The sequence below is a fragment of the Alosa pseudoharengus genome, unplaced genomic scaffold, assembly GCF_046254945.1.
Source record: "Alosa pseudoharengus isolate Yale_2024_CS ecotype anadromous, Long Island Sound unplaced genomic scaffold, YU_APseudo_1.1 YU_APseudo_1.1_scf_24, whole genome shotgun sequence".
Classification (NCBI taxonomy): Eukaryota; Metazoa; Chordata; class Actinopteri; order Clupeiformes; family Clupeidae; genus Alosa; species Alosa pseudoharengus.
In genome coordinates this window covers 32,328,694-32,355,405 of record NW_027468689.1, presented here as the reverse complement: position 1 = coordinate 32,355,405, position 26,712 = coordinate 32,328,694, and the positions used below count along the sequence as shown (strand labels likewise).

The 26,712-nt window shown below is 40.1% G+C and overlaps 1 protein-coding gene and 1 long non-coding RNA gene across 6 annotated transcripts; one reads left to right on the top strand and one right to left on the bottom strand.

The window, feature by feature from the left end:
- The first annotated feature begins 265 nt into the window (after positions 1–265).
- On the top strand, positions 266–26,550 carry itgb6 (integrin, beta 6). 3 transcript variants are annotated; one of them, XM_076303754.1, is made up of 17 exons: positions 266–310; positions 2,988–3,066; positions 3,395–3,474; positions 3,573–3,768; positions 4,004–4,250; positions 4,583–4,748; positions 5,567–5,728; positions 6,065–6,160; positions 6,565–6,654; positions 8,602–8,736; positions 12,211–12,470; positions 12,651–12,802; positions 13,575–13,797; positions 18,861–18,961; positions 23,498–23,614; positions 25,512–25,678; positions 25,918–26,550. In XM_076303754.1, exons 2-17 carry the CDS (start codon positions 3,006–3,008, stop codon positions 26,017–26,019), a joined length of 2,355 nt encoding a protein of 784 aa, XP_076159869.1. In that variant the 5' UTR covers positions 266–310; positions 2,988–3,005; the 3' UTR covers positions 26,020–26,550. The 3 variants fall into 3 exon arrangements, with proteins under 3 accessions (XP_076159869.1, XP_076159868.1, XP_076159870.1); XM_076303753.1 differs by lacking the exon at positions 266–310 and adding an exon at positions 2,746–2,823; XM_076303755.1 differs by lacking the exon at positions 266–310 and adding an exon at positions 2,803–2,894.
- Positions 12,810–23,491, bottom strand: LOC143142685 (uncharacterized). 3 transcript variants are annotated; one of them, XR_012990961.1, is made up of 3 exons: positions 19,558–23,491; positions 13,262–13,335; positions 12,810–13,162 (listed from the first exon to the last, which is right to left on the bottom strand). It is a non-coding gene; the product is annotated as an uncharacterized LOC143142685 (long non-coding RNA). The 3 variants fall into 3 exon arrangements; XR_012990962.1 differs by lacking the exon at positions 19,558–23,491 and adding an exon at positions 18,450–18,848; XR_012990963.1 differs by lacking the exon at positions 19,558–23,491 and adding an exon at positions 13,890–13,935.
- Positions 26,551–26,712: the final 162 nt, after the last annotated feature.

Below are 26,712 nucleotides of genomic sequence, written 5' to 3'. Positions count from 1 at the left end.
CAACGAGAGCCCTGTGTGTCTCTTTGTGTGTGTGTCTGTCATGCTTCATAAAGTCGTGTGCTACATCAGGTCTACTGTTACTCTGCGCAAAGCCAATGGACAAACACGCTACTACGCCCAGGGCTTAGAGACGAGGGGACAGCGGAGAACTGACAGGCTTCTACTTTTCTGTTGGTGTGGAGCGGTGTGCTGGGGGAACTGAAGAGGGAGGTGGTGGTAGTGGTGGTGGAGGAGGGAGCGTCTTTGTCTTTTGATCACAACACGGCGAGCAGCGGCAGGGACAGCATGGTATCGAAGGAGGGCTCTGCCGGTGAGTGTGTGTGTAAGTGTGTGTACGTGTATGTTCAGCAGCCTAGCATCTCAGAGATAATCGAAGTCAGCTCAGAGCTGGCTAGAGCTGTCGTGGCGACACTGTTCTAGCAGGATTGTGTGTGAATAGCTGTGTGAGAAAAAGTAAGCAGCATAATTCACCAGTGCACATGGTAGAGCATCTGGCTTAATTCAAAGATTTATGTTTGTCTGTGTGTGTGTCTATATGTGTGTGTGTGTGTGTGTGTGTGTGTGTGTGTGTGTGTGTGTGTGGTAGAAATTATGCAAGGGATCCCCAGTAGATGGAGAAAAAAAACTGTTTTCAGTGTCAGAATACGTACATCTTGTGGAAGAGGAAATGAATTTCACATGGAAGCACATACACACACACACACACACACACAACACACACATATAAAGTGATGTAATGCTTAATGGACATCTGGACAGAGACATACAACCCAAAGCGTACAGCTGTGGACCTTTCCCAGCAGCCTCTAGTGAAAGCTGACTGTATTTGGCTGCTTGTCTGTGGCCGGAATGCACATTCATTCAGTGCATAGACTAAGACATTCACCCTTCACAATATGAATGAAAGAGTAAGAAATGTGTCCATGAAAGACATGGCAGTGGCTCTGTTAGTCAGTCTTTACTGGGCTTCAGGTAATACACCCTACTGACTAGAAGCTGATTGAGAGAATGGATAGGGAAGAACATGAGTTCCCAGAGGCAGAAGAGAGGAATGATAGAAAAAAAAACACAGGCAAGGGAGATGTCATGGGTGTTGGACAATCCAAGAGGAAAGGAAGAACAAAAAACATGCAATAAAGGACAGAGTAGAAAGAGAGAGCTGAGGTGTGGATCATAATGATCATGATGAATGGGATTTAATAAACAATAGCACATGGTGGAATTTGACCAGGGGAAGATTGCACCTGTCTGACATTCAGGGGTGGGCAGCAAAGTCTATTTTAGTGATGGGATAATACCCCCCCCCCCCATCCCAGATTTCCTATGGCGTATACATGCTGAGGAATTACTTATAATGCAGGAATCGGATGCCACAGCTGCTACAACATACCACCTGTTCCTGATAAGCCAGATGGATTCACTCACCCCTTCATCCTTCTTCCTTTCTTTCTCTCATTCAACTGTTTTCTTTTCTTCATTTTCTCTCTCAGTCTCACATTTTCTCTCTGTCTGTCTATCTTTATGCATATGTCTGTCCAATGTCTATCTATCAGTGTGTAGTCTCTCTCTCTCTTTTTTCTCTGACCTCAAACCTTCATGTCAGAAATGAATATGAAAAAAAAATGCTTACACTGCATTGTATGTGTAAATGATATGGAATCATTATAAAACACTGTGCCACTTAAACATTTGCATGTTTTCACTGACATCAGCTAACATTACTTCTAATGTTAATCATTACATTTGTTCCAGTCACTTAAAACTGATTTTAATTTGGCAACTTGTGCAGACTTCATGTAGGTTCCTTGGTGTTAACCATTAACAGGAACCTTCAGTTTCCCCGAGGCTGTTGAAGGAGACATATTGACTCACGGTCTATGTAGGCAGGCGTGGTCTCCCCTGTCACATTCGCTCAGACGCACCTGTTAGCTTGATATGCGTCATAGTATGGTTTTATATCCTTCTGTATGTAAAACATAGTGTGCTTTTATCACTTATTACCTTTAGAAGTATAATACAATGTTTTTCAGTAGCTTCTCCATAAATGGCATTGAGTATGACATATGACAAATTAAGACATTATACAATAAATAAATTGTCTAAGAAATTAATCTCTTCCATTCAAAATAGAAGACCGGTGTGATATACTTATAGTGCACAGTAATGTAGCATAGGCTACTTTTCACCTATACACTCTGGCTACAACATAACCACAACAAACGACTATGTGTCTTTGAAAAAATCAAATAACTGGGAAGCCTACACACTACATACATGAGTGTATGTGGTGTGTGCGCGTGCGTGCGCGTGTGTGAGCTCATGTGTCACAGTATATTGTCTTATCGAAACGATAATAATTAGGCCTGATATTTGAAATCGATTCAAGGACAGTAGTTCGATCAGTATTTGTTGACCCTATGTTGCATACCATATATTATATATTGCTTATGGTAACACAGCCTAATACAACATAGTCCAATTAGAGTGGATTTATTCACAGTCATTTTAATGCCGTAATTTACACGACGTGAGTAACGACAGCTAGGTACAAGTTGAATGTTACATGATAAGGGCCAATCATATTGATTGAAACATGCGTCATTTTAGTTAAAAGTAAAGGCTTGGAGAACATTCAGCTTGGCATTTCTTTATGGACATAAACATTTTGCAATTTATACTTCTATTGAAGGTAGGCTATGACACACGCTTAGCCTGTATGCATACAGAAGTTCTCACTCCACCCCTTGTGTGCACCTTACCACGAAAACGCATTCTGGACTCATGCTCTCACCTGTCCGGAAGTGAACATAAAAGGTTGGCCAGGTAAGTATGTCAGAAGAAGGTAGACTCTTGCGTTGCATTCAACGGGAGACAGTTGGCTCCATACCACCAAGGTTAAGTTAGAACCATTTAGAGTAGCTATCCATAATAGTGGATGTAAGAAGACTAAGAAGAATATTGTTTTTCTCACCTATTTTCCCTCGCAGCTGAAACCGTAAGGACTAATGGGTATTGCACTGGTTTTTCTTGGCTTTATTCTACAGTATTGCCACCGAACTGTCGAAGGTAAGATAAAAGCAAACTCTAATAGCTTACATTAATGTGTTACCTGAGGATTCAAACTGACATTTATACCACAACATAAGTGTGTCTACCAGATTTTGTTTTTTAAACATATCAATGAAAGATAGCTATTGTAAAAATATTCTATATGCTTATTTCTCAACATGTTTTGACGCGCTCGAGTTATGTGAAAACGTTGGTTAAATATACATGACATGTCATCTGATCTATCGGTTTTTTTTGTTCGCTTGTTCGTGAGAAACTGTTGTTGCGAGACTGAGAAACCACGTCCTGACCACGACTGTCTTGCATGTGTCGCTTTCTGGTCTAGGGACGTGTTCAGTTGGGAGCGCAGTGACTTGTGACCGTTGTCTTCAGCTGGGCCCCCAGTGTGCTTGGTGCACGCAAGAGGTAGTGCAAAACTGTTGCACACGTGTTTTACCAAAGTGTAAAATATGTAGGCTTCATGGTAAACAAGGTTAACAATCAAAGCGCATTCAACTTTACAGAACTTCACAGAATCGTTCTCAGTGAGCGAGCGATGCGACACTGCAGATGCTCTCCAACAGAAGGGATGCTTGAGCAGCTTTGTGGAGTTCCCAGTCTCTAGCATGGAGGTTCAGCTGAATGACTCCTTAGGAAAAGCCGACGATGCAAACTTTACGCAGATAGCACCTCAAAGGATATCAGTTAAGCTGCGGCCAGGTAGGTTAACCCACACGTGAGCCTATAACCACTACAATTGGTGTAAGTTATTTGTTGCATAATTAGTTAAATAATTTAAACTGATGTTATGTTATGTAAATGTTACCTAAACTACAACTACTTGTAAGGCCTACATGCACTTTTTTGTTTGATATAACTCAGTGATTTGTAATCATGTGATATTTATGTGTAAATTCTTTGTTAAGATACATTAATTTTTCTATGTTGTTTTCAGACAGTAGCATAACACTTCAAATCAAAGTCCAGCAAACGGAGGACTACCCAGTGGACCTCTACTACCTCATGGACCTCTCCGCATCCATGTACGATGACTTGAAAATGATCAAGAACCTAGGGTCCACTCTCTCCAAGGCAATGGCCAAGCTGACCAGTAAATTCAGGCTAGGCTTTGGGTCCTTTGTAGAAAAACCTGTGCTACCCTTCATCAAAATAACCAAAGAGGAACTGGAGAATCCCTGCTGGTACATATTCTGCTTACAAAAAAACAGCAAATTGCATTTAATCATTTTGCATTTCACCTAAACTTACACATTCATATTTGTAATCAGTATGTGGCTGTTGTTTGCACTTTGCTCAAAAAATTGAGCTATAGGAACTATTTGTGCAAATATAAATCAAAGCATTTGATATTCCTTTGATTTTAATCAAGCAATGGTATGGGCAAGGTTGTGCTTACTTTCATTGCGTGTGTCATTTTCAAGCTAACAAACTGGATTGACTCCTGTCTTGATTTTTTCTTGCTCTCTCTCTTTTACTCTCTATCTCTCTTTCTCTCTCTGCCTCTTTCTTCCAGGGGTATATATCAAACATGTCTGCCAGTCTTCGGTTACAGGCATGTTCTGTCTCTGACCAGCAGCACACAGAGGTTCAGTGAGATTGTCTCCAAGCAACAAGTATCTGCCAACATTGACCTGCCAGAATGTGGCTTTGATGCCATCATGCAGGCAACAGTTTGTGGGGTAAGCACAATGACAGAATAGAATAGATAGATAGACAGACAGACAGATGTGGCATTTGCATTATATATATATATACACAGTTAAGAACAAAATTATTCATACCCTTGGCAAATATTGATTTAATGTTGATTTTGTCTTGACCAATATGATTGTTCTGACTGAAAATGACACTGCCACATGGCTAAAGGTTGTAAGACAATGTGGTAGAAATATGGAATCGAAAAAAGAAGCGTTTTCGTCATTTCTTTAACATTTTTATGAAAAATGGCATGTCCAAAATTATTCATACCCTTTTTAAATAATCAGTGTAAATATTTTTTTTTGCAATCATACAATGATCCAAAACATACAGCCATACAAGGCAAGACATTTAACAGAGAACAATGTCAACATTTGAGACTGGCCCAGCACATAGTGGCCCAGCCAGAGTTCAGACCTCAATCCGTCAAAAAAGTGAGCACAAGGCCAGAGTGACGGCAAATAATGCCTCAAAACCCAGATTGCTGCTAAAAAGGTGCGGTAGGTATTATAAGGACCATTTTGAGAGCTTTAAATGCAAATAAAGATGTTTCCACTGATTATATAAAAAGGGAAGGAATAATTTTGGACATGCCATTTTTCATAAAAATGTCAAAAAAAAGATGAAAACGCTTCTTTTTTTGATTCCATGTTTATACCACATTGTCTTACAACCTTTAGCCATGTGGCAGTGTCATATTATATATTATATATTAGCCTATAAGGATAATTATTATAATATATATAATACACTGACATATGGGCATATGCAAATTAAGTGCATTTGCTTTCGTTTTGAGGATAAAATCGGCTGGAGGAATGACTCCATGCGTTTGCTGGTGTTTGTCAGCGACGATGACTCCCACTTCGGGATGGACAGCAAAATGGCTGGCATCGTTCTCCCTAACGATGGCCAGTGCCACTTGGACAGCAACAATGAGTACTCCATGGCAGCTCAGCTGGTAAGGTGAAGTCTGCTGCCCTATAACTCATAACTTGTGTAAGAAAATGAATGGTAATTCTGAAGCAGAGGGGAATGTATTAGTGCATTTGAAACCTGTACTGGTATCAAGTTGACATAAATGCATATATCCCTGATTATACTATCACTAGGATAGTATCCCTGATACTGAATGAATGATATACAATTCCGTCTTGTTAGCAGAAGCTAGTTTGAATTTTAAAATCCTTGTTCTGCTGTGGAATTGCTTTCAAAACCTCTCACTGAGTTGTGAATTACTCTTTGGCATGCCAGGTTATGCTGAAAATGTTGTCTGTTTTGCTTTTGGCTCATTCAGGAGTACCCTACCTTGGGGCAACTAATAGAGAAAGTGGTGGAGAATAACATCCTGCTCATATTTGCAGTGACTGACAAAGTCAAACAAAACTATGAGGTGAGAACAACACCTTTCTGCACCTGCTCATCTTTATGTGTTATGTATGTATGTGTGTTCTTTTGGCTTTGATAAGATGTGTTTCCTGAAATGTGAGAGCCTTGTTGGAGGAAACAATATCGGCATGTTTCGCTGAGGGTAGATTCCATGATTCACTTAACATCCAAATAGCTCTGCTATAGGACAAGTTCACACAAGCTTCCATTGCCGGTTCCAACTTTAGCAAAGCAAAAACAATGCAGTTAATGTTCTAGCCATGGTACAGTGGACCCCCTCCAAAGACAGCTGGAACTCTGAGATCACCTCTGTATTGTGTGTGTGTGCATGTGTGTGCGTGTGTGTGTGTGTGTGTGTGTGTGTGTGTGTGTGTGTGTGTGTGTGTGTGTGTGTGTGTGTGTTTTCAGCATTACGCAAATCTAATACCTGGTGCCACAGTTGGCAAACTGGAAGACGATTCCAGGAACATCCAGGAACTTATCATGACAGCTTATAAGGTAAGAAGTCATTATTCCTAATGTGTGTTTGTGTGTATTTTTGTGTGTTACTTTGTGTACTATGTGTGTGTGTGTGTGTCTCCATACATTGGTGTAAAATGATCTGCATTGTATGAACATATCTGACATGAAACTAGACAAAAAAAATAGGCAAGCACATTAGTACACACACTGCAAGGGCAATTTGAAAGTGTGTCTATGTGTGTGTGTGTATGTGTGTGTTTCTGGTGACCTAGGCCTCACCACTTTTCCTCCGCCCCCATCTCTCTTTTACCTCCTCTTTTTACAAAACCCCATCCTCATGGGCTCCATCTTAGTGGTGGAGCAGCAAGTCCATACATGTCCTATCCTCTGTCTTGCCTTCTATTTCTGTCATTTCTCTCTTGCTCTCTCTCTCTCTCTCTCTTTGTCTCTATTTGATTATCTTTCCACACTTTATTCACAAGCCCTGTACTTTTCTGTAAACAAAAAAGTGTTTGTCTCTGTGACACAAAGAGAGAGAATGAGAAAGAATGTGTGTAACTATGTGTGGAGTATGCGCGTGTGTGTGTGTTTCTGATGTGCACCCTTCCAGGATAATGTCTCAAAGCTTTCAGATGTGAATCGGTGTTTGCCTTCTCTTGTCTGCTTGCTGAACACATGCAGTTCATCAGCATGCAGAACGGAGAATGCAGACACTGAATACATGCTGTATGTTGAGCTTATTATTATGTGTCGACACATGATATCCTTCTTTCCGGTGCATCTGACCAAACATGATCCCTCATGTGCCACACAGCCTGTTAGGTGTCACCATTACTTAGTTTTGCTTTGCTGCACGCTGCAAATCTCATTTCAAATGTCTGATCATACTACAACCATAACAGTAGCTGCTAACTATAAGCCTACTGAAATCATGTATTAAAATGGATTTCAAATTACAGATAGTGACGTGTGCATAGCAAATCTCACTGAAATGCTTGTACAACGTTAGTACAAGTGTACAAAGTTACATATACTGTATTAATCATATTATTGAATTAAATTAGCAGCTATGAATCCTTTTCTGCTATGACATTGGTTGACTGGTTTAAGGAAATATGAATGGAGCCACATGGATAGATAGATATACATACATATATATATATAGATAGATAGATAGATAGATAGATAGAGATAGATATATAGAGATAAATAGATAGATCAAACAAACAAACAAAGATTTCAAACAAAAAGATAAACAAAAACAAACAAACACACATACACACATAAATCTCACAGACATAAAAATCACTCACAGAAATGTAAAAACAAAAGAGCATGTGGTATGGTATGGACTGACCATGTGATGCATTGACCATGATAAGGTGCGTTGAGTGTGTGCAATGGTGGTAGTGCAAAAGTGAACACTGCAGTGATTGAACAGTGCAATAACTTTGCTTGTTATTAAATATTAACTATGACTATGAAAAGACAAGAATGTAAACATAATCTACTGTGTGGCGTGGACGTACTCAGTGGTGTGATACTGCATTACACTGTGACTGCTTCCTCTTTTCCCTTCACATGGCTGCGCCCTGTACACCGCAGACTAAGGGAAAGAGAATGTGAATGCAAATGGTTAGAAAGGGGAAATATCCATTTTACAGTTATTCCAATCTTTATGACTTCATTTGAATGCAAAGTTCATCTTTAAAAAGAGAAAATATACCAAAACAGATTTGGTTATGTATGTCTGGTGAGGTGAGTGCATCTTTTGTCATGGTATGGTGTGTAAGAAAATGAATGGACGTTTTATTTGTATGCTGTTTACATGCATGATTATTGCTATGTATAAGAATTGGGTATGTTTGTGTGCTTGAATATATGTATAAATGTTGGATAGGAAGATAATTTTGTGTATATGCCTGTGTGTGTGTGTGTGTGTGTGTGTGTGTGTGTGTGTGTTTACGATTGGTGTCCATGCAGGAGCTGCGCTCTGAGATTGACCTGGAGGTGCTGGGGGACACAGAGGACCTTCAGCTCTCCTTCACTGCCATGTGCCAGGATGGGAGTGTTCACCCAGGGCTCAAGCGCTGCTCCAACGTCAAAGGCGGCGACATGGTATGTTGGCTTCCAGGAAGTATCCTTTTAGCTCTGCAGAAAATAAGTGCTACAAAATGATTAGGTCCTTCAGACAACTTTTCTTTCTGGCAATTACTGTGACGTCTAAGTGTCGTTCAATAGATTATTGACAAAGTAATACATAATTTAAAATGAATATGAGTGAGGACTGTAGAAATCATTTCCTTTGAAATATTGAAATTATGAAATTAAAAACGATTTGCTTCATTTGTTCTCCTTAGAGAGAGTGTACGTAGAATGTAAGAGAATGTTGTGTCTTTTCAAAAGTAAGTGTCATTGTAAAGGTGAAGGATACAGAACAAGATGTGCTCAGAGCAACACATTGTATCATCTCGCCCAGATCTCCTCAAAATGGCCTCGAAATCTTTTACATTTATCTTAACAGAAAGAAACACTGTGTCCATTCATTCATGTTCAACCAATAAACAGACAATCCTTTATCTAAATGAAACCGAGATTATAGCATGTCTGGGCAGCAAAGACTATGGTGATTGAGGAATATGCAGGGTGTTGGAAATGTAGCCAAGCAGTGGATGGGGCAGAGATGAAGAGGTACAGCCAGCACACAAAACATGTATTTGTGGGTTTGATCATATGAAAAGTGTGTGTGTGTGTGTGTCTGTGTATGCAGGTGTGATTTGTTGGGGGTGGGGGGGGGGTGGGGGTTACCCCCCCCCCCCCTCTTGATATCCTCCCCTCTGCTTAATTATTTTCCTCACCGGGGGGGGGGGGGGGAGACATTTATCCCCCTCTGCCCCTTATATTGATTAATGCTACTTCATATAAGTAAAGCGTTGCAACGTGAGAACAGTCTAGTACATAATAATCTGACATCAGAAACACACCGTCACTGTCAGCACTCGTGCTGCTGACACAGTGGCTGCGTGATGACTGGCTAATTTGGCCTTGATCATGCAGGACATTTCAGAATGTCGACTGTGTAACCAATCATAAATGGCGAGTTTCAATGGAAAAGTTAGTTGGACAAATGAAAGAAAACAAGAAGAATACAGTGCAGCATATCGTCATATTTTAGAACCTTCAAAATCAGATAACTGATGCAGCTGCGATGGAGGACCACTCCACGTAGAGTAGGCTAGAACATATTGTCCGAAGCAACTTACATTAGGTCAGGAGATATTTGCTGAATGTCACAAAAAGTGTTACATATTAGAAATTGCTTGGCATCGCTTATTCAATGGCTCTCAACCGAACTACCTGTAGTTTGCGAAGGACGAATGAGAAACCACTGATAAATCAGCCAGTAGGCCTAGTGGACAGTAGCCTACTGCAAAAACTAATCTTAGTGGCTAATTTAACTATCTAGCAGGTGTTTTAACAGCTGCAAGAAATAGAGACTTCATGGTCATGGCCCATGTTCTGGTTTGTAAATTATTTTCATAAAACTCCTAGTTGCCCTATCATAACTTATATTTCGAGCCCCGACCAGTGGGCCGCGGTTGAAGTGCCCTTGAGCAAGGCACCTAACCCCTCACTGCTCCCCGAGCGCCGCCGTTGAAGCAGGCAGCTCACTGCGCCGGGATTAGTGTGTGCTTCACCGCACTGTGTGTTCACTGTGTGCTGTTTGTGTTTCACTAATTCACCGATTGGGTTAAATGCAGAGACCAAATTTCCCTCATGGGATCAAAAAAGTATATATACTTATATACTTAATAACTTCACTCTCCAAACTCTTCACTGCACTGTAGCCAGTATGACAGTAGACTATTTATTTTCTTTACAATAAACACATTTATTTTTTCAACTTTTGCAATATTACGCACTTGGCTACGCAAATCTTCATGAGAGAGAATGCACGTACGCAGCGATTACAAAAATGTTGCACATTTAATGTGTAAGGTTTGTAGGTAACCAACAAACAAACAAAGCCAATTCACTAACTCAAGACTTTAATGCCATCATATACAACATTTTTTTACACAACAAAAACCCATCTGAGTAATCTCAGATGGGCAAGAACAAGGTAAATTTATATGCTTGTCAAAACGTACCCTAAGCTTAGAGGAGCTGATTATCATACCGAAAGAGCACACTCGCTGTTTAAAGTCATACACAACGGTAAACTAAAACTAAACTAAAGGTAAATGTTACAAAGGTGGCAAAATTGATATAGGTTATTGTTAGCCATAACAATTACTAGGCTTTTTTTTTTTTTTTTGGGGGGGGGGGGGGGGTTACAAACTTATTCAAAATCATCCCCCCCTCTGTTTTTCCCCCAAATTGCACCCTGTGTGTATGTAGGCTGTGTGTGTGTGTGTGTGGATGGGGGTATATGTGTGTGTGCATGTGTGTGTCTGTATGTGTGTGTGTGTGTGTGTGTGTGTGTGTGTGTGTGAGAGAGAGAGAGAGAGATAGAGAGAAAAAGAGAGAGAGAGGTGCATGCATAGGGATGTCCTTCCCAAGGTGAGACTAAAGTGAGAAAAAGAGACAAAAAAAAGTAAAGCAAGCAAAGTATTTCTATGATAAAGTGGGAAAACTTTAAAGGAAACAGAAAAGAAACAAAATAATCCAGGCTAAATGTGATTGTGAAATGTGAAATGTGTCTGAGTTCTATAAAAAAAATGCTGGAGCTGGATGATTCAGAAGGGAGGGTAAAGGAGGGTGAGTGGGTGGGGGACATTTATGGTACATTTTTTCACCTGTGGCCACAGACAGTAGTAGAACTAAGATGGTTATGTCATGTGTGTGTGCATTTATCATCTTTCTTTTAACCTTCCCAATGGCAAACATTGGAAGAAATGAAATGTATACTAGTGCAGTGCCCCAAACACTAGAAAACCCGTAGCCCAATTACATGCCCGCAGGAAAGCCTGCTTTAAAAATAGAATGATAAGGAAAAACATCATTGCAGCTAAGCATCCAATAATGAATATTAAATATTATATTATAATACATTAGCCTATAATAAATGTGCAGTGAGCAGAATTTAGGCATGGCTGCATGTGACATTTTTTTACAGATCAAAATGACATAAGCCTAACAGCCGTTTTGAGTTAGGGCTATATATTTATTGTTAAGCCTATTGAATAACTTTATTATAAGAAGATCTTTATTAAAATCTGGGGGGCGCTGTGGCGTACAGTGTCCATACCATGTTTGGGTCCAAGTACATGGGGACCCAGGTTTGAATCCAACCTGCGGTCATTTCCCGATCCTACCCCATCTTTCTCTCCCACTTCCTGTCACACTTCACTGTCCTATCTAAATAAAGGCAAAAGCCCCCCTCCCCAAAAAAAGAAATAAAATAAAACCTGAAGTAAACTAGAAATTGCTTACATAATAGTAAATAAGAATTTAATATAAAAATGCATCAAAATGTTAACCTGAACTAAACGCTATATAAATAAATACTGAACTGAATTGTAAAATTGAACTGGGGATATCTTTATCTTTATGCATCTTTATACCCCTCCCCCTCATTTCCCCTCTCAGGTGACGTTCAACGTGACGTTGCAGCTGGGCAAGTGCCTGCCAGGGCCACGGCATTTCCACATCCGTCCGGTGGGCATGCAGCAGGCCCTGGAGGTGGAGCTGGAATCCCTCTGCACCTGCAACTGCCAGCGCACCCCGCAAGCCAACGGCAGCGACTGCGGCCATGGCACATTCACCTGCGGCACCTGTGTGTGTGAGCCTGGCTACATGGGGCCCAGGTGTGAGTGCACAGAGGAGAAGGCCCAGAGCAGTGACTGCAGGTGAGTCCTCCAGTTACAAGAAGGAAATCTGGCTAAACAAGCGCAGAATGAAAAAGCTTTTTGTGGTAAACATTTTCTGACTACCTCACCCTCTAGAGGGGATTTCTGACTGATTTTTGATTACTGTCATCAACCCCCCCCCCCCCACCCCCCACCCTTTGCACTTTCCTTTCCTTGCAGAGTGGATGAAGAGGCTGAGATGTGCAGTGGTCAGGGCATGTGTTTCTGTGGGGAGTGTGTGTGCTACCCATCCAGCTTTGGCCGTGTGTACGGCCCCTACTGCAATTGTGATGACTTCTCCTGCCCCCGCTTTCGAGGAGAACTCTGTGGGGGTCAGTAATCATCGTGATGGTGGCACGCGCGCGTGCACATGCAAATATTCACATTATTGTACAAACTCACAAAACACATTGATATATTCCATATGCCAAACACACAGAACATTGTATACGTTGTTGTAATATGAAAATAATACATGCAATATTCCTATATACACATGTTAATACTGTATAGTGACACAAAATATGCTTTACAGTACAAAAGTACTGCATAAAACCCACACAAAATACACAACCCACACAAAATACACACACACACACACACACACACACACACACCTTGATACATGTGCACATAAAAGTGTCTTTGATTTAAACCCAGACCTGCTGAGGTGGTAAAATATTTCTCTGCTCCTGTGAAAACAAGAGGAATGAATGTAATTGAGACCAACCCACTCCCCCCTGTGGAATGTTAATGAAATGATAACACAGCAAATCAGCGTTTACACTCACACATAGCTTCAAGAGGGGTAGACAGACATGTGGTCAACTGCTGCAGTTGGAATGTTCCTACCATCTTGTCCTGTCTTGGTTATGGGTTTAGAGAGAAAGAAGAAAAGAAACACAAAGTGGGAGAGAGAAACATATGGTGTGTTTAGGTACAGTTCCATGCAGTTTATTTTCATTCACATATTGTGTGTGTGTGTGTGTGTTTGTTTGTGTGTGTGTGTGCATGTATGTATTTGTGAGCGTGTGTGTGTGTTTCTATGCTTGTCGGGTGTATGTGTGTGTATGCGTGTGTGTATTATGTCCTTTGCTTTCCCAGGTCGTGGTGAGTGTGACTGCGGAGAGTGTGTCTGTGCCCATGGCTGGGTGGGAGAGTCGTGTAACTGCAGCAGCAGCATGGCGGCGTGTGTGTCGGCGGACGGGGCCGTGTGCAGTGGCAGGGGGGCGTGTGTGTGCGGGAGCTGTGTGTGCTCTGTGGCCGGAGCGTCAGGAGACACCTGTGAGAAATGTCCGACCTGTGGAGACTCCTGCTCCGCCATCAGGTAACACACCCCACCTGGGCAACTGTGCACACACACATGCACACACAAATACATACACTCTCACTCTCTCTCGCTCTCAAATACACACTCACCCACATAAAGTGTAGAGTAAAGTGCTCTGTAGTTTGGATGAGAACCACAGTGCTCCGTAGTTTGGATTACAGTAGTTTCTGTATAGGTATATAAACAATGTTTATATTGACTTTTATATTTTCTAGATATTGACAAACAGCATACACGGTTTGACTTATCCTTTTTACTTAATAACAGAAATACTTTGAAATGGTTGTGTTTGTTAGTGGTGTTCAAAATAATTTCACTTAAACAACTCCGGAGCCCTATTTGAGGATGAGTGTGCTGTACTCCTATTTGCTGCCAGTGATGTATTTATTAATCTCTTTGTAGGCTTTGATGATTTAACAGCTGATCATTACTTATCACTGATCCCTGGAAATACATGTCTTTGCTCTTGCTAAATCATGAACTTTAGGGTAGGCATTTCCCTTAAGGACTGATTTATATGCTGTTACGTTAATGGTACTAACCAGAGCCATATAAAGGTAGAGTTGCGACAACTCCATTGACGCTAATGTTCCATTTTTTTTTCAACAATGGCGGCTAATGGAAGCCTCAAATAGTTCCCGAAAGTTAACAATTTATAATAGCAGCAGTGCAGTTCATTACAGACTGTTTGTAGCCAACATTTCAGACTCAGATTTACATTATTGGCTCATCCGAATAATAATAATAATAATAATAATAATAATAATAATAATAATAATAACAGTAACAACAGTAATAGTAGTAAAGTAATAGTATTAATAACCTAATTATAATAATAAATGTATACTATGACAGCTTTTCTGCAGCTCAGTTTTTATCAGTTCCTTATCAAATAAATGAAAAGAGGCTAAAGCCCAATAAATGTGCCACAGATAATAACCTAATATAAGATAAACCTTGCCTATACCATTTCAATTAGGCAGCACTAGGCAACACCACGAACGAGCTGTCATTAAGTTTTTGCGTTTGTAGCCTACAACTTTTATGACTTGACGTGTTGGGCATTTAGCTTTACCATCATGTCAACATAGTTGTAACGTTATGCGCAATGCTCAAAGGCTATGGATTTAAGTGGTTTAATTTTAAAAAGGGCAGCAAAAATGGGATAAAGTGCAACTGCTTCCCCAAAACAATTCCTCCATAACTGTGGATTTAATAGTTTGATATGTGGATAACTTTCAGTGGACTAAACACATAAAAGGTATATTTTGTTATCACAAAGCTAGCTGGTTCGTTAAATTTTAATATGGCTAAGCATATTTACAGCCAACTTGTACTTGCAACAGTGAAACTGAGTTTGTTGTTAACATTGTTGGTAACGTAAACGTTTCTTCAGTTAAGAGCAGGACTGTTTTTTTAATTTTGCATTCATTTTCATTGGCAAAAGCTAGCCTAATATGCATGAGAGAACCTAGATTTGAGGGAGCTGCAGCTGTTAGCATCAGCACGTCATATTAACACAGCAGGGCACACTAGCCCAGTGATGAAGGATCGTGTAAAATCCCCATCCCCAGAAAGTTTCAAACCAAGCTTGCGCTGATGATGCATGATCACTGATTAAATTGCTATTTTCTGACACGATGCACACACCATTCCTAGGTGCTCACCTGTCTGAATCTCAAGCTCTTTAGCCTAGCATCTTAATGCTGTTCACAGCACGGTGAATGACAAACGATGACAAAATGCTGTTCATGTTTATGAGTTCATAGCCTGGTTATTTATCGAAGGACTTACATGTCACGTTTTATATTTTATTATGATCAATCGCATTACCATGGGGTTACTTAATAGGTAGGCCTAATGCTACGGTTAACTTAGAATGCCCACCATTACACTGGAGATGTTAAAAAACGTTTAAACCTTTTTTATTCTCCCGCGACGATAGGCTAGGCTTGGCTAGGTAATTCGCTCATTAGCTCAGATCAGTGAATACCAGAGGAAACGCCGGGTAGAAAACTCAAACAAGTAATGTTAGACTAGCTGTGTTACAGTTTCTCGTTGCAACGAGCTTCACAGGAGCTCCATGCGCTTTTGTAAGCTACACGCAGTCTCAAAAACACTGTTCACTTTTCGAGTCACTGTACGAGGTCATTTATTTTATATAGCGATAATTTAGATACACTTATGGGGTGGGTGCAATTGCGTTTTCTAAAGAATCTCCCGTCTTGATTTTGTACAGAAATTAATATTAAGTGACACGTAAAAGGGCGGAAAAAAGGTCACCTTATATAGCAGGCTAAGATATGGTCTGGAATTTAATTTAATATTGTTGTAATGGTAGGATAACTACATAGTTTACACAATAATTACACTGTGTTATAAACAGTGTTGGGAGTAATGCGTTACAAAAGTAATGTAATTACTGTAATATATTGCTGTTTGCGGTAACGCGGTAATGTAAGGCATTACAAAAAAAAAATCGGGTAATATTTACTCGGTACAAACTTCAGTAACGCGCGTTACAATGCAGTTTAACCCAAAATTAAGCGCTTGTTTTGTTTTGATACATATTCGCAAACACCACGCGAGAACAACAGAGGAGAAAAAATCCGCGCAAAATATAATAGTAGAACGTTATCTCCTGATACTGGTTGAATATGACTGTGGCTGCAGCAGACTCGCAGGCGGACTCTATTTGCGGGATGACATAAGCCTACGCTCATTATTTTCAGCTTGTCAGAGACAAGGCTATGAAGAACATAATAGTTAGTGCACTTTGTGTGCGAAACCGAAAGATCTCTCAGCTCGCGAAATAGCACAAGTAAACATCTAAAGTAGTGCCACGCTAATCTTTTTTTATTCTTGATAAAACACAAACTATGCTGTTGTGCATGTCAGCTTTGTGCTGTGAACTTAAATTGATAAAGGGATAGAAATGCAGAAAAAGATTGTGTAGCCTGGCAGTGCCACCGCTCCCACCACGCGCATCACGCACTTTGCGTTGGTCACCAAAGGACAGAGGGGGCACCCAAATGTAACCAATGAATAGTAGCTTTACTGCAAACTGCGTTTCACTCTTCATCAATAACGTTTACAATGTCAAAATGCACTAACACGATGTTACATGCAAGTTTGATACCTTTTGGGTTCTCTCAATCACCACGTAGTACTAGAATTGGTGGGTCTTCAATCATTCGTTTTCCAAGCATTTAGGCTACATGAAGCACATGATATGCTGAGTCGACTGAAACGCATTCCATTCAGATAGCTAGGTGGATACCAGGCTCATAATTCACTTGTATTCGCAAAACGAAATGTGAAGCAACATGTCATTGCATACTTCCATTTCCAAAGCAATGAAGGTTGCTTAAAACAACTTAACATTGTGCATATTTCAAACAAATAAGGCTTGTAAACAAGAGCTGGCAAAAGGGCATTATGACAACGTAAAGATCAATGCTCTTAAAGTGACAGTGCACCATTTATAAGTAAAACAGCATTTCTTCAGAAATTAATGTTTAAAATACACAGTAATGGTCTGTAAATAATAGGCCTTTTATTTTACTTTAGGTGTTTGAGTTATCATTTAAATGTCACTCACTCAAAGCCACTCACTTAGGGCACCGAAATGGCCAGCAGGCCACCATCTTGACATGTCTTTATTAAAGGAACCGTATGTAAAAATTGTATTTCAATTAATCATAAAATTGCCCTGATATGTCACTATAGACATTAAGAAATCATGTTCATTTCAAATACTTATATCACTGACAACAGTAGTCTGGCCAGGATATTCTCATTTAAAAAGTGAAGTTGCAGCCCTCAACTGATGTTGATGTTGTCATGTTGTGTTTTGGCCTAATGCGCCACCCTCCACCTATCTACTAATCACAAAGTCAGTAGTGTTTCGTCATCCGGTTGCCAACTCTGCCAGTCAGAGGGGAGGGGAAGGGGATACACCGCTCTACAGTAATTTGAAAGTGATTGTAGTACCCGTTTTGGCCACAATCTTACATACGGTTCCTTTAAGCTTTGATTTACAATATAGTAGGCTCTCTATTGGTTTTAATGAGTAGGCTTAGGCCTTAAAGTTACAGTTTTTCTATCACAATTTACCAGACTTTGACCTTTTGTCAGTTTTTAACATTCTGACTATGATTGTCCCTTGTATTGCATTATGAGCACTGCGCCTATTGCATTCTACTGTTGCCTTAAGCCTAGCTCAGTCATTATGCTATACCACATCTCCCTCCATTGGAAGAGCAAGCTGCATTGAGCGTAATAAACTGCATTTAGAATGGCAAATCCATATTTCTAGATATTTTGGTGAAAGTAACTTAAAAGTAATGCAATAGTAGTGTAATGCCTTACAATTCAGAGACAGTAATATTATAATGTAACAAATTACTTTTAAATGACAGTAATAAGTAATGCATAGTACATTACGATTTTGAAGTAACTTGCCCAACACTGGTTATAAATATTGTATATCAATGCATTTATTGACTGTCAATTACCCAAAATCGTGGCTCTGTCAGTAGCCTATTTAATGCATTCTAATCCATTGTCAATCACTTCCGGGAACTAGTTGAGGTTTACACAAACCACGTGACCAACGGAATTTTGAACACCCATTGTCGCAACTCTACCTTTATATGGCTCTGACTCCCACAGTTAGGTCCAAGAGCAGGGATATCCTCTTCTCCTCTTCTTCGTATGTTCAACCGGCATTCACTCTGATCCTCGAGGGGGATGGAGAGACACTGAGACACATCACACGGGTCCAAGAGTATTCCCTTTCCCCCTGGTTCCAGAGGCCCTGTGGCCGCCTCCATTCATCCAGCGCCAAGATGCTGAGATAGAGCGGGGCAGCCCTGGGAACAACACTTCCAAGTGGCCAGGACTTGTGGGAGTGCCTTGACTTGAAAGTGGACCCTTTTTCTTGCATTCAGAGATGCACAATGAAAGGCCCTTTCTCAAGGGGAGTGTTCTTAAAACAGGTGACTGACTGCTTGTGTGTGTGTGTGTGTGTGTGTGTGTGTGTGTGTGATTCCTCACAGGTCTTGTGTTGAGTGTCACATTCAGCAAGATGACTCTCCTGAGAGAGAAAGATGTCTTCATGCTTGCAGCTCTCCTCTCACCTTTATCAGCAATTCCACAGGTGAGTCTGTTTAAAGTGTGTTTAATCTCAACATTGATAAAGTCTTTCTTCAATGACCGGTCATTCTTTCAACTTAATCTCTCTCTAATGTCTAATTCAGTGATGTGTGGTGTGTAGCCTTCTCTGGAGGATTTAAGATGTCATCTAAAAGACAAAATAAGATTTTTTTGTGGGTTGCTTTCTGAGACTTCAGCCCTTCACTCTCAGCCTCTTTATATTTTTCCCTGATTCATTTGGCGCATTATTGTGTCTTGTAATCACAAACAAGGTGTGGTAACACTGTCGTATAACAAAGTATCTTGTTCAGTCCCTCATTATTGTTGTACTGTTCTTGTTTACTTCATAGTCACTTTGGAGTGGCTTAGGGCCTGCAAGAGCAGCACTATTTGATAACGTTCATTCTGTAGTGCTGTATAGCCTGAGCTGGTCTTATTCATGACAAAGTCAGGACCACACAGACTCTCATTAGCTTGAGAGCGCTCCTCTCTCCCCCTCACCTCAGCCCCCCCCACACACACACACACACACTCCGCCCTTCCCCAACAAGAGCCAGATTATCTGGAGCGCCACTCCACAAAAGAGGACATGCTATTTACCTTGTCGTGTAGCTGGGGCTTTTGTTAGGGCCCATTGAACACGAGTGCTGCTCCTTCAGGAGCCCTTTTCACAGCGAGATCCTTTGTGGTGCAGCACTCACATGGGCACAAGCAGAGACGCGTATCTGATGGCGAGCTGTGGCTGGGATCAGTGCTGTGTACTGCTGTCGCTTCTCACTACCCCATGGCGGCCCATCAGGGGAGACACAATGGTGGCGACATGGAGCTAGGAGACTGAACTCTGAAATGGCCATCACTGTCTCACTCAGAGAAAGGGAAAGAGACAGAAGTGGAGGGTGAGAGAAGGACGAAAGGTGGAGGGAGAGGGGTGATATCAGTTTGCATGGCTCCTTCTTCCTTTAAAGAAATTATATAGTTTGGTGATGCCTTTTGTTGTAGAAACACTACTGTAGTTTAGTAATTTGATCAACTGCATTGATTTCACACAGAGGCAATAAATCAAACTGACACCAAAATGTCACAGTTGATAGATGGGGGGAAGGAGACAAATGCTGCCATAGAAATACAAAAACATGGATTGTTTTTACAATCACAATGCAATGTACAATTACAATGCAAAATACTATAAAATGCAACATTGGTGGATAGTTTAAAATGCACCTATTTTGACTAAACTATTAGAAAACATTAGCTAAGTTAGCTAAGTAATATGGTTAGCATAGTTAGCATTGTTAGTATAACTGCTAAAAATGAATAGCTAAGGGCCCGTCCCATTTCTCCCCCCTTAAAACTTCCACTTGGTTTTGATTGCCCTCAACATTAAAGCCCCCTCGACAAGGGAAGTGGAGGTGAAGATCTTTCCCTATAAATTGGGACACCACTAAATGCAAATTAGCGTAGCGAACGTGCTCACCTACGTCACGCGCAGCGCCGACATGTCTACCGGTAGTAGCCTGCTACTATTTTCATTCAGGAACATGCCCATTCCAGCGGTCGTTGTTGTGTGGGCTGTGCTGGTTTATCTAAATATTGACGAAACTACCCAGATCAGATATATAACGTTATTTGATGGGCAGACTCTCTCAAAGCACTCAGCAGATATCATGAACATCGTCAGATAGCTTCGTGAGATATTTTCTAACATAAGTGTTCAAAACTCAACAGTCCATCAGATGTGCATCCAGGTAACATATTCCAACATATTCCAAAATTTTAATATGCTTATTTGCGAAAATATATGAAAAATTTGGCCGGCTCTCTGAGCTCGCACGGTATCCAGGGTAATTTCATCTCCCACTTCGTTTTAAGCCTGCATCTGTCCTGGCTATGTTTTGAGGGTTGATTTTAAGGGCAAAATAGCACTTCCCCTTGCTCCCTATAGTAATGGGACACCTTAGCCCTACACGTGCACGCGCAAAAACGAGGGTTAGGGCAAAAATCTAGGGGTAGGGGAGGTATTGGGACGGGCCCTAAGTCACATAGTTAGCATTGTTAGTATAACTGCTAAAAATGAATAGCTAAGTCACATGGTTAGCATGTTAGCATTCTTAATATTTTAGCATAACTGTTATAAATTATTAGCTAAGTTAGCTAAGTTACATAGTTAGCATTGTTAACATAGTTAACAGCATTAGCATTATTAACATTTTTAAAAAAAACTGCTAGAAAACATTAGCTAAATTAACTAAGTTAAGTAACTTGGTTAGCATTATTATCTTTGTTAACATAGTTAGCATAACTACTAGAAAACATTAGAGCCATTCCAACATGTGCAGGAAATAACAACCAAAAAGCACATTAAGACACACTGCACTGTATATTGCATGCAAGCTTATATTTAAGCAATATAGCATGAGTGCGAGTGGGGTTGGTCATGGGTATTCCCACGGTGTTGTTCGGCCATGGGAATGTCCATTACCATGATCACGAGTGCTATATTGCTTTTATACAATAATTCTACCACAAACTAAATAATCTGAAAGCACCCCATTATTGTTTAAAAATGTTTATTTCAATTTCGTTTTTACGCTTCAAAAAATAGGAGGGGGATGTCCTCCTCCTTGTTGTCCCTGTCAAGGTTGCCAAATTGTGGACACCTTAACAGGCACAGTTATTACATAGTGTCACCGTAGTATTTATTGTAGTAGTATTTATTGTTGCCTAAGGTCTCCTTCGTAATGTAACTTGAATGTTAATCCTCATTTTGTAGATTGCTTTGGACAAAAGCATCTGCTAAAATAATTAATATAAATGTACAACCCCAAAACAGAAAAAGTTGGGACATTGTGTAAAATGCAAATAAAAACAGATCATAATATACAAACATGTCATAATATACAAGTCTCGTAAACCTATATTTAGCAGCAAAAAGGACATAGACAACATATCAAATGTTGAAAATGAAAAATTTGGACTATTTCATGAAAAGTATATGTTAATTTTGTATTTGATGCCAGCAACATGTTTCAAAAAAAGTTGGGACGGGAGCATGTTTACCACTTTGCTGCTTCACCTCTTCATTTAACACAATTCTGTAAATGTTTAGGAACTGAGGAGACCATTTGCTACAGTTTTGATAATGAAATGTTGTCCCATTACTCCCCGATATAGGATTCCAGTTGCTCAACAGTATGGGGTTTTCTTAGTCATGCTTTTCATTCCATTATGCACGTAATTTGACAAATCTGGACTGCAGACAGGCCATATTAGCACCTGGACTCTTCCTCTATGGAGAAATACTATTTAAATATGTGCAGAATTCATTTTGGCATTGTTTTCCTGAAATATTCAAGGTCGTCCCTGAAAAAGACATTGCCTGGATGGCAGTATATGTTGCTTAAAACCTGTATGCATCATTCAGAATTGATTGTGCTTTGCCAAATGTGCAAGATGCCCATGCTGTAAGCATTAATGTGCCTCCACACCGTCATAGATGATGGGTTTCGAACTGAGCACTAAAACAAGTTGGATAGGTTGGATACTTGGATAGGCCCTCTCCTCTTTAGCCCAGATCAGTCCATGATTTCCAAAAAGAATGGCAAACTTTGATTGGTCTAACCACAGGACCTTTTTCCATGTTACCTCAGTCCATTTTAAACAAGCTCAGGCCCAGATAAGAGGGTGGTATTTTCTGTATCATGTCTCAATACAATTTTAGCTGTTACATTTTGGCTGCAGTTTTGGAATTGAGTATCAAACTGAGCACATAGACAATGGTTATCAGAGGTTTTCCTGAGCCCATACAATGACAGGTCTGGAGACAGGTCTGGTGTTGATGCAATGCCATCTGAGGTCCAAAAGACTACAGCCATCCAATTTGTTTTCAGCTATTTCCCCTGTTTGCAAAGATTTCTCTGGATTCGCTGAATGTTTTAATAATATTATGTCCTGTAGATGATGAACTTCCGAAATACGTCACAATTTCATGTTAAGAAGCATTAAAATGACATTGTTTCATCATTTGTGCACACAGGTTTACACAGAGTGATGAATACCCCTACATCTTTACTTCTAAGAGACCCTGCCTCTCTGGGATGCTCTTTTTCATACCCAGTTGTGTTGCCAGTTACCCTAATTAGTTGAGAAACATTCTTCCTTTTGTTTTCTTTATCATTACACAACTTTTCCAGCATTTTGTTACCCCCATCCCAACTTTTTTTGAAACATGTTGTTGGTATCAAATTTAATGAACATATATTTTCCATGAAATAGTCAAATTTGTAATTTTCAACATTTGATATGTTGTCTGTGTCCTTTTTGCAACTAAATATGAGTTTAAGAGATTTGCAGATTATTACATTCTGTTTTTATTCACATTTTACACAACGTCCCAACTTTTTCTGTTGTGGGGTTGTAAATGCAATCCCACACTGGTGTCTCAAAGAGGGATTTGTTGTACTCATTACGCTTATGTAGGTCCACATACACACACTCACACACACCCTCTTTCTCTCTGACAATCTGTGTGTTCTTCTGTCAGACTTTGATGAGAGTCAGTCCGTGCCCTGTTCCCTTCAGACCACCAGCGAGTGCTTCATATCGTTCAACCTAGTTGAAGCGGACCATGGCCTCACCATCTACAACCTCAAACATTATGGTAAGGACCCCCCTCCCCCGCCCCCCCACCACCTCACACACACACAGACACAAACACCGCCAGCATTGCTCAGTCACGCAGCACCAAAGCTCACTGCTTTACCAGACGCACATTTCATTGGTCTCTTCCACTGCCAGATCTTATTAGAGCACAATGGCGTTGTTGAGGGAAACTTATATTCTTTTCCCCGTTTTAGCTGCACTGAAAGCAATGCGCTAAACTCTTTGACCTCAGGGAGGTAGTGGTGTGTATGGAGGCAGGTATGTGTCCTTCACTTGACACGATGGCATCAACACACACCTGGATAAGACTTTCTTCAGCATCTTGCTGAACGTAAAGGAAAAAGATGACAATTACATAAAGGTTTACCATAATGAAATAGTAAAAGTCTCTGTTACCTACTTAGGTTCCATTTGTCTTTCCAGTATTTTGGAAAGACAGTTTAGGTTGGTTTGGATTGAATTTAAATGATTATATTGTAATAATGTTCTGTAAAATTCCACTTAAATAACTGTCCCACTACAGAAGTGCTGATATGCAGTGTCGGGAAGTAACGGAATACATGTATTCCGGATAACATCTTTAAAATACACAATATGAGTAACTGTATTTAAATTTAAGTGGGTGGTATTCAGAATACAGTTACACGGATACATTTAATGGATTACACTTTAAATCATAATAACATGTACGCCATGCCTTTTCAAACTCAAATTCAAATATTCTTTTAACCACACCATGTAGCCTATATGTACTGTATCTATCAGGTGGCTTCTTTCTATTTCCCTCTCTGTTTATACTGTTAGCCTAAATGAATAACCTCAGGGAATGTAGAATGTAAAATATGTTTTGTTGTAGGCCAATTAGGCCTATATCCAGCCAGCATGTTTTAGGGCAGTAGGTTCTCATTTCTTGACAGTGTTCTGCAAAAAGGCATGTAACTCCCCTTGTGTTCATCAAAAAAAGGTATACTTTGTTTGGGATGTGGTAGCCTTTTAGCCTATGTGCAGACAAAACATATCTCAAAACATCTCATTCTTCTTTGACACTGTGTTTCATAGCACATACTGTAGCTTATACTGTATATTAAATCAATCCATCCTCACTGTAAAGCAGATCGTGGAATGTTGTTGACACTATGAGTCTTACAACTTCACATACCCTCACATAACAGTTTCATCCACTGCTAATAAAAATATAATACAACGTTCATGTAATCCAAAGCATTCAAAATACATTACTCACTTTTAGTAATCTATCGGACTACATTACAAAATACATTTTAGGGCATGTATTCAGTAATCTGTAGTGGAATACATGTTAAAAGTAACCTTCCCAACACTGCTGATATGTTAAAGACACTACATTGTAGTCACATCCTGTCATTGCACAACAAACAAAAACACCTAGTAAAAGTATATATACTTTTTTGATCCCGTGAGGGAAATTTGGTCTCTGCATTTAACCCAATCGGTGAATTAGTGAAACAAACAGCACACAGTGAACAGAAGCACACACTAATCCTGGCGCAGTGAGCTGCCTGCTACAACGGCGGCGCTCGGGGAGCAGTGAGGGGTTAGGTGCCTTGCTCAAGCTGCGGCCCACTGGTCGGGGCTCGAACCGGCAACCCTCCGGTTACAGAGTGCTAACCAGTGGGCCACAGCTGCCCACCTGAAATATCTGCTTCTTAAATCTCTATCCTGTATGTCTTTGATGGTTGGTGCAGTACCACAGAAAGACTTGTATTTACAGAGGAGGCCATGATAGTTCTGATTGGTAGACCATGATAAAAAGCATTCACTACAGAACCTTCCAGAGTGTCCCCTGTCACTCAGCTTCCTTCAGTTTTCTCTAAAGACTAAAAAAAATATATAATTAAATCATCCTTGTTGTCCAGATTGCCCTGAGCCTCCGGACATTGCGATGATCGTGCTGGGTGTGTCCCTATCAGTTCTCACCATCGGAATCATCTTGCTGGGGGTCTGGAAGCTGCTGGTGTCTGTCCACGACCGCAAGGAGGTGGCTAAGTTTGAGGCAGAGAGAGCAAAGGCCAAATGGCAGTCGGTATGTTTACCCACAGCACCTACAATAACAGGATGGTAACACTGAAGTGACATGGTAAAACTGGTGTCTTTAGTGTATGTTGCTCATATTATTTGCAAAAAGCAGCACATTATAATAGATTTCTGTGAAAGTCATGTCCATTTAAAGTAAACAGTGGACACAGATGAATGTATGTTTCTTCTGTTAAAAATAAAGTCCATTTTTTCTTTTTTTCCCTTTTCTTTTCGTTTTTCTTCAAGGGAACAAATCCACTCTTCAGGAGTTCTACGTCAACCTTCAAAAATGTGACATACAAAAACAATGGGAGGCAAAAAGTGGACATTGGTCTATCAAACTACTGAGTCCAGATTGAAAGACTACAGATGAAACGCACTCTAGCTGCTGACTGCACTGCTGACTGTTTGTTTGTGTGTGTGTGTGTGTGTGTGTGTGTGTTATAAAGAAAGAAAGGGAGATATTGATTTTTAGAGAATTGTCATAAAGATTCACCTTATTTTCTGAATCAGATGTTTGGTGTATTCAGGGATTTTTACATTTTTGAACTACCATGACATTACAGACTTATGTTACTACTGAAAAAGTACAACTACTTGGTTTTGCCACTGATTCTTCTGCTTGACTGGGCACTGAATTTGTTTTTAGTGTTTAGGGGATATTTGTGTGCTTTAACAATATGACCATTATTTAATTATTTTAACTTTCTGTATGTTTAGGGTTTTCTGGAAATGTTGGCTGAAACACATTTGGCCTTTTTTTTTTTGTTTTTTTTTTTTTTTAAATTGAGGCTGAGCCTTGAATTTTTTGATCTGTGTGATAAAATAAGGATAATTATTCAAATAAATTTGAACTTGGCTGGATCAAATAACTCCCACGATATGTGTTTTTATTATTATTATTATTATTATTTCTAAACTGCTTTCATTTTTCATTCGAAGGTTTACCATAACTCTTGGGTGCTCCTTGTTGGTGCTCCTTGTTGGAGCCCCCCACCCAATCCCAATCCTCCCCCACCTTTTTTATGCATCCCTTGCCAC

Excerpts from the sequence above, each read along its gene's own strand:
- itgb6 (XM_076303754.1), top strand. The coding sequence starts at position 3,006 with ATGGGTATTGCACTGGTTTTTCTTGGCTTTATTCTACAGTATTGCCAC. Across the intron at positions 4,749-5,566 it reads TGCAGGCAACAGTTTGTGGG|GATAAAATCGGCTGGAGGAA; the intron begins GTAAGCACAATG and ends TTTCGTTTTGAG. Across the intron at positions 5,729-6,064 it reads ACTCCATGGCAGCTCAGCTG|GAGTACCCTACCTTGGGGCA; the intron begins GTAAGGTGAAGT and ends TGGCTCATTCAG.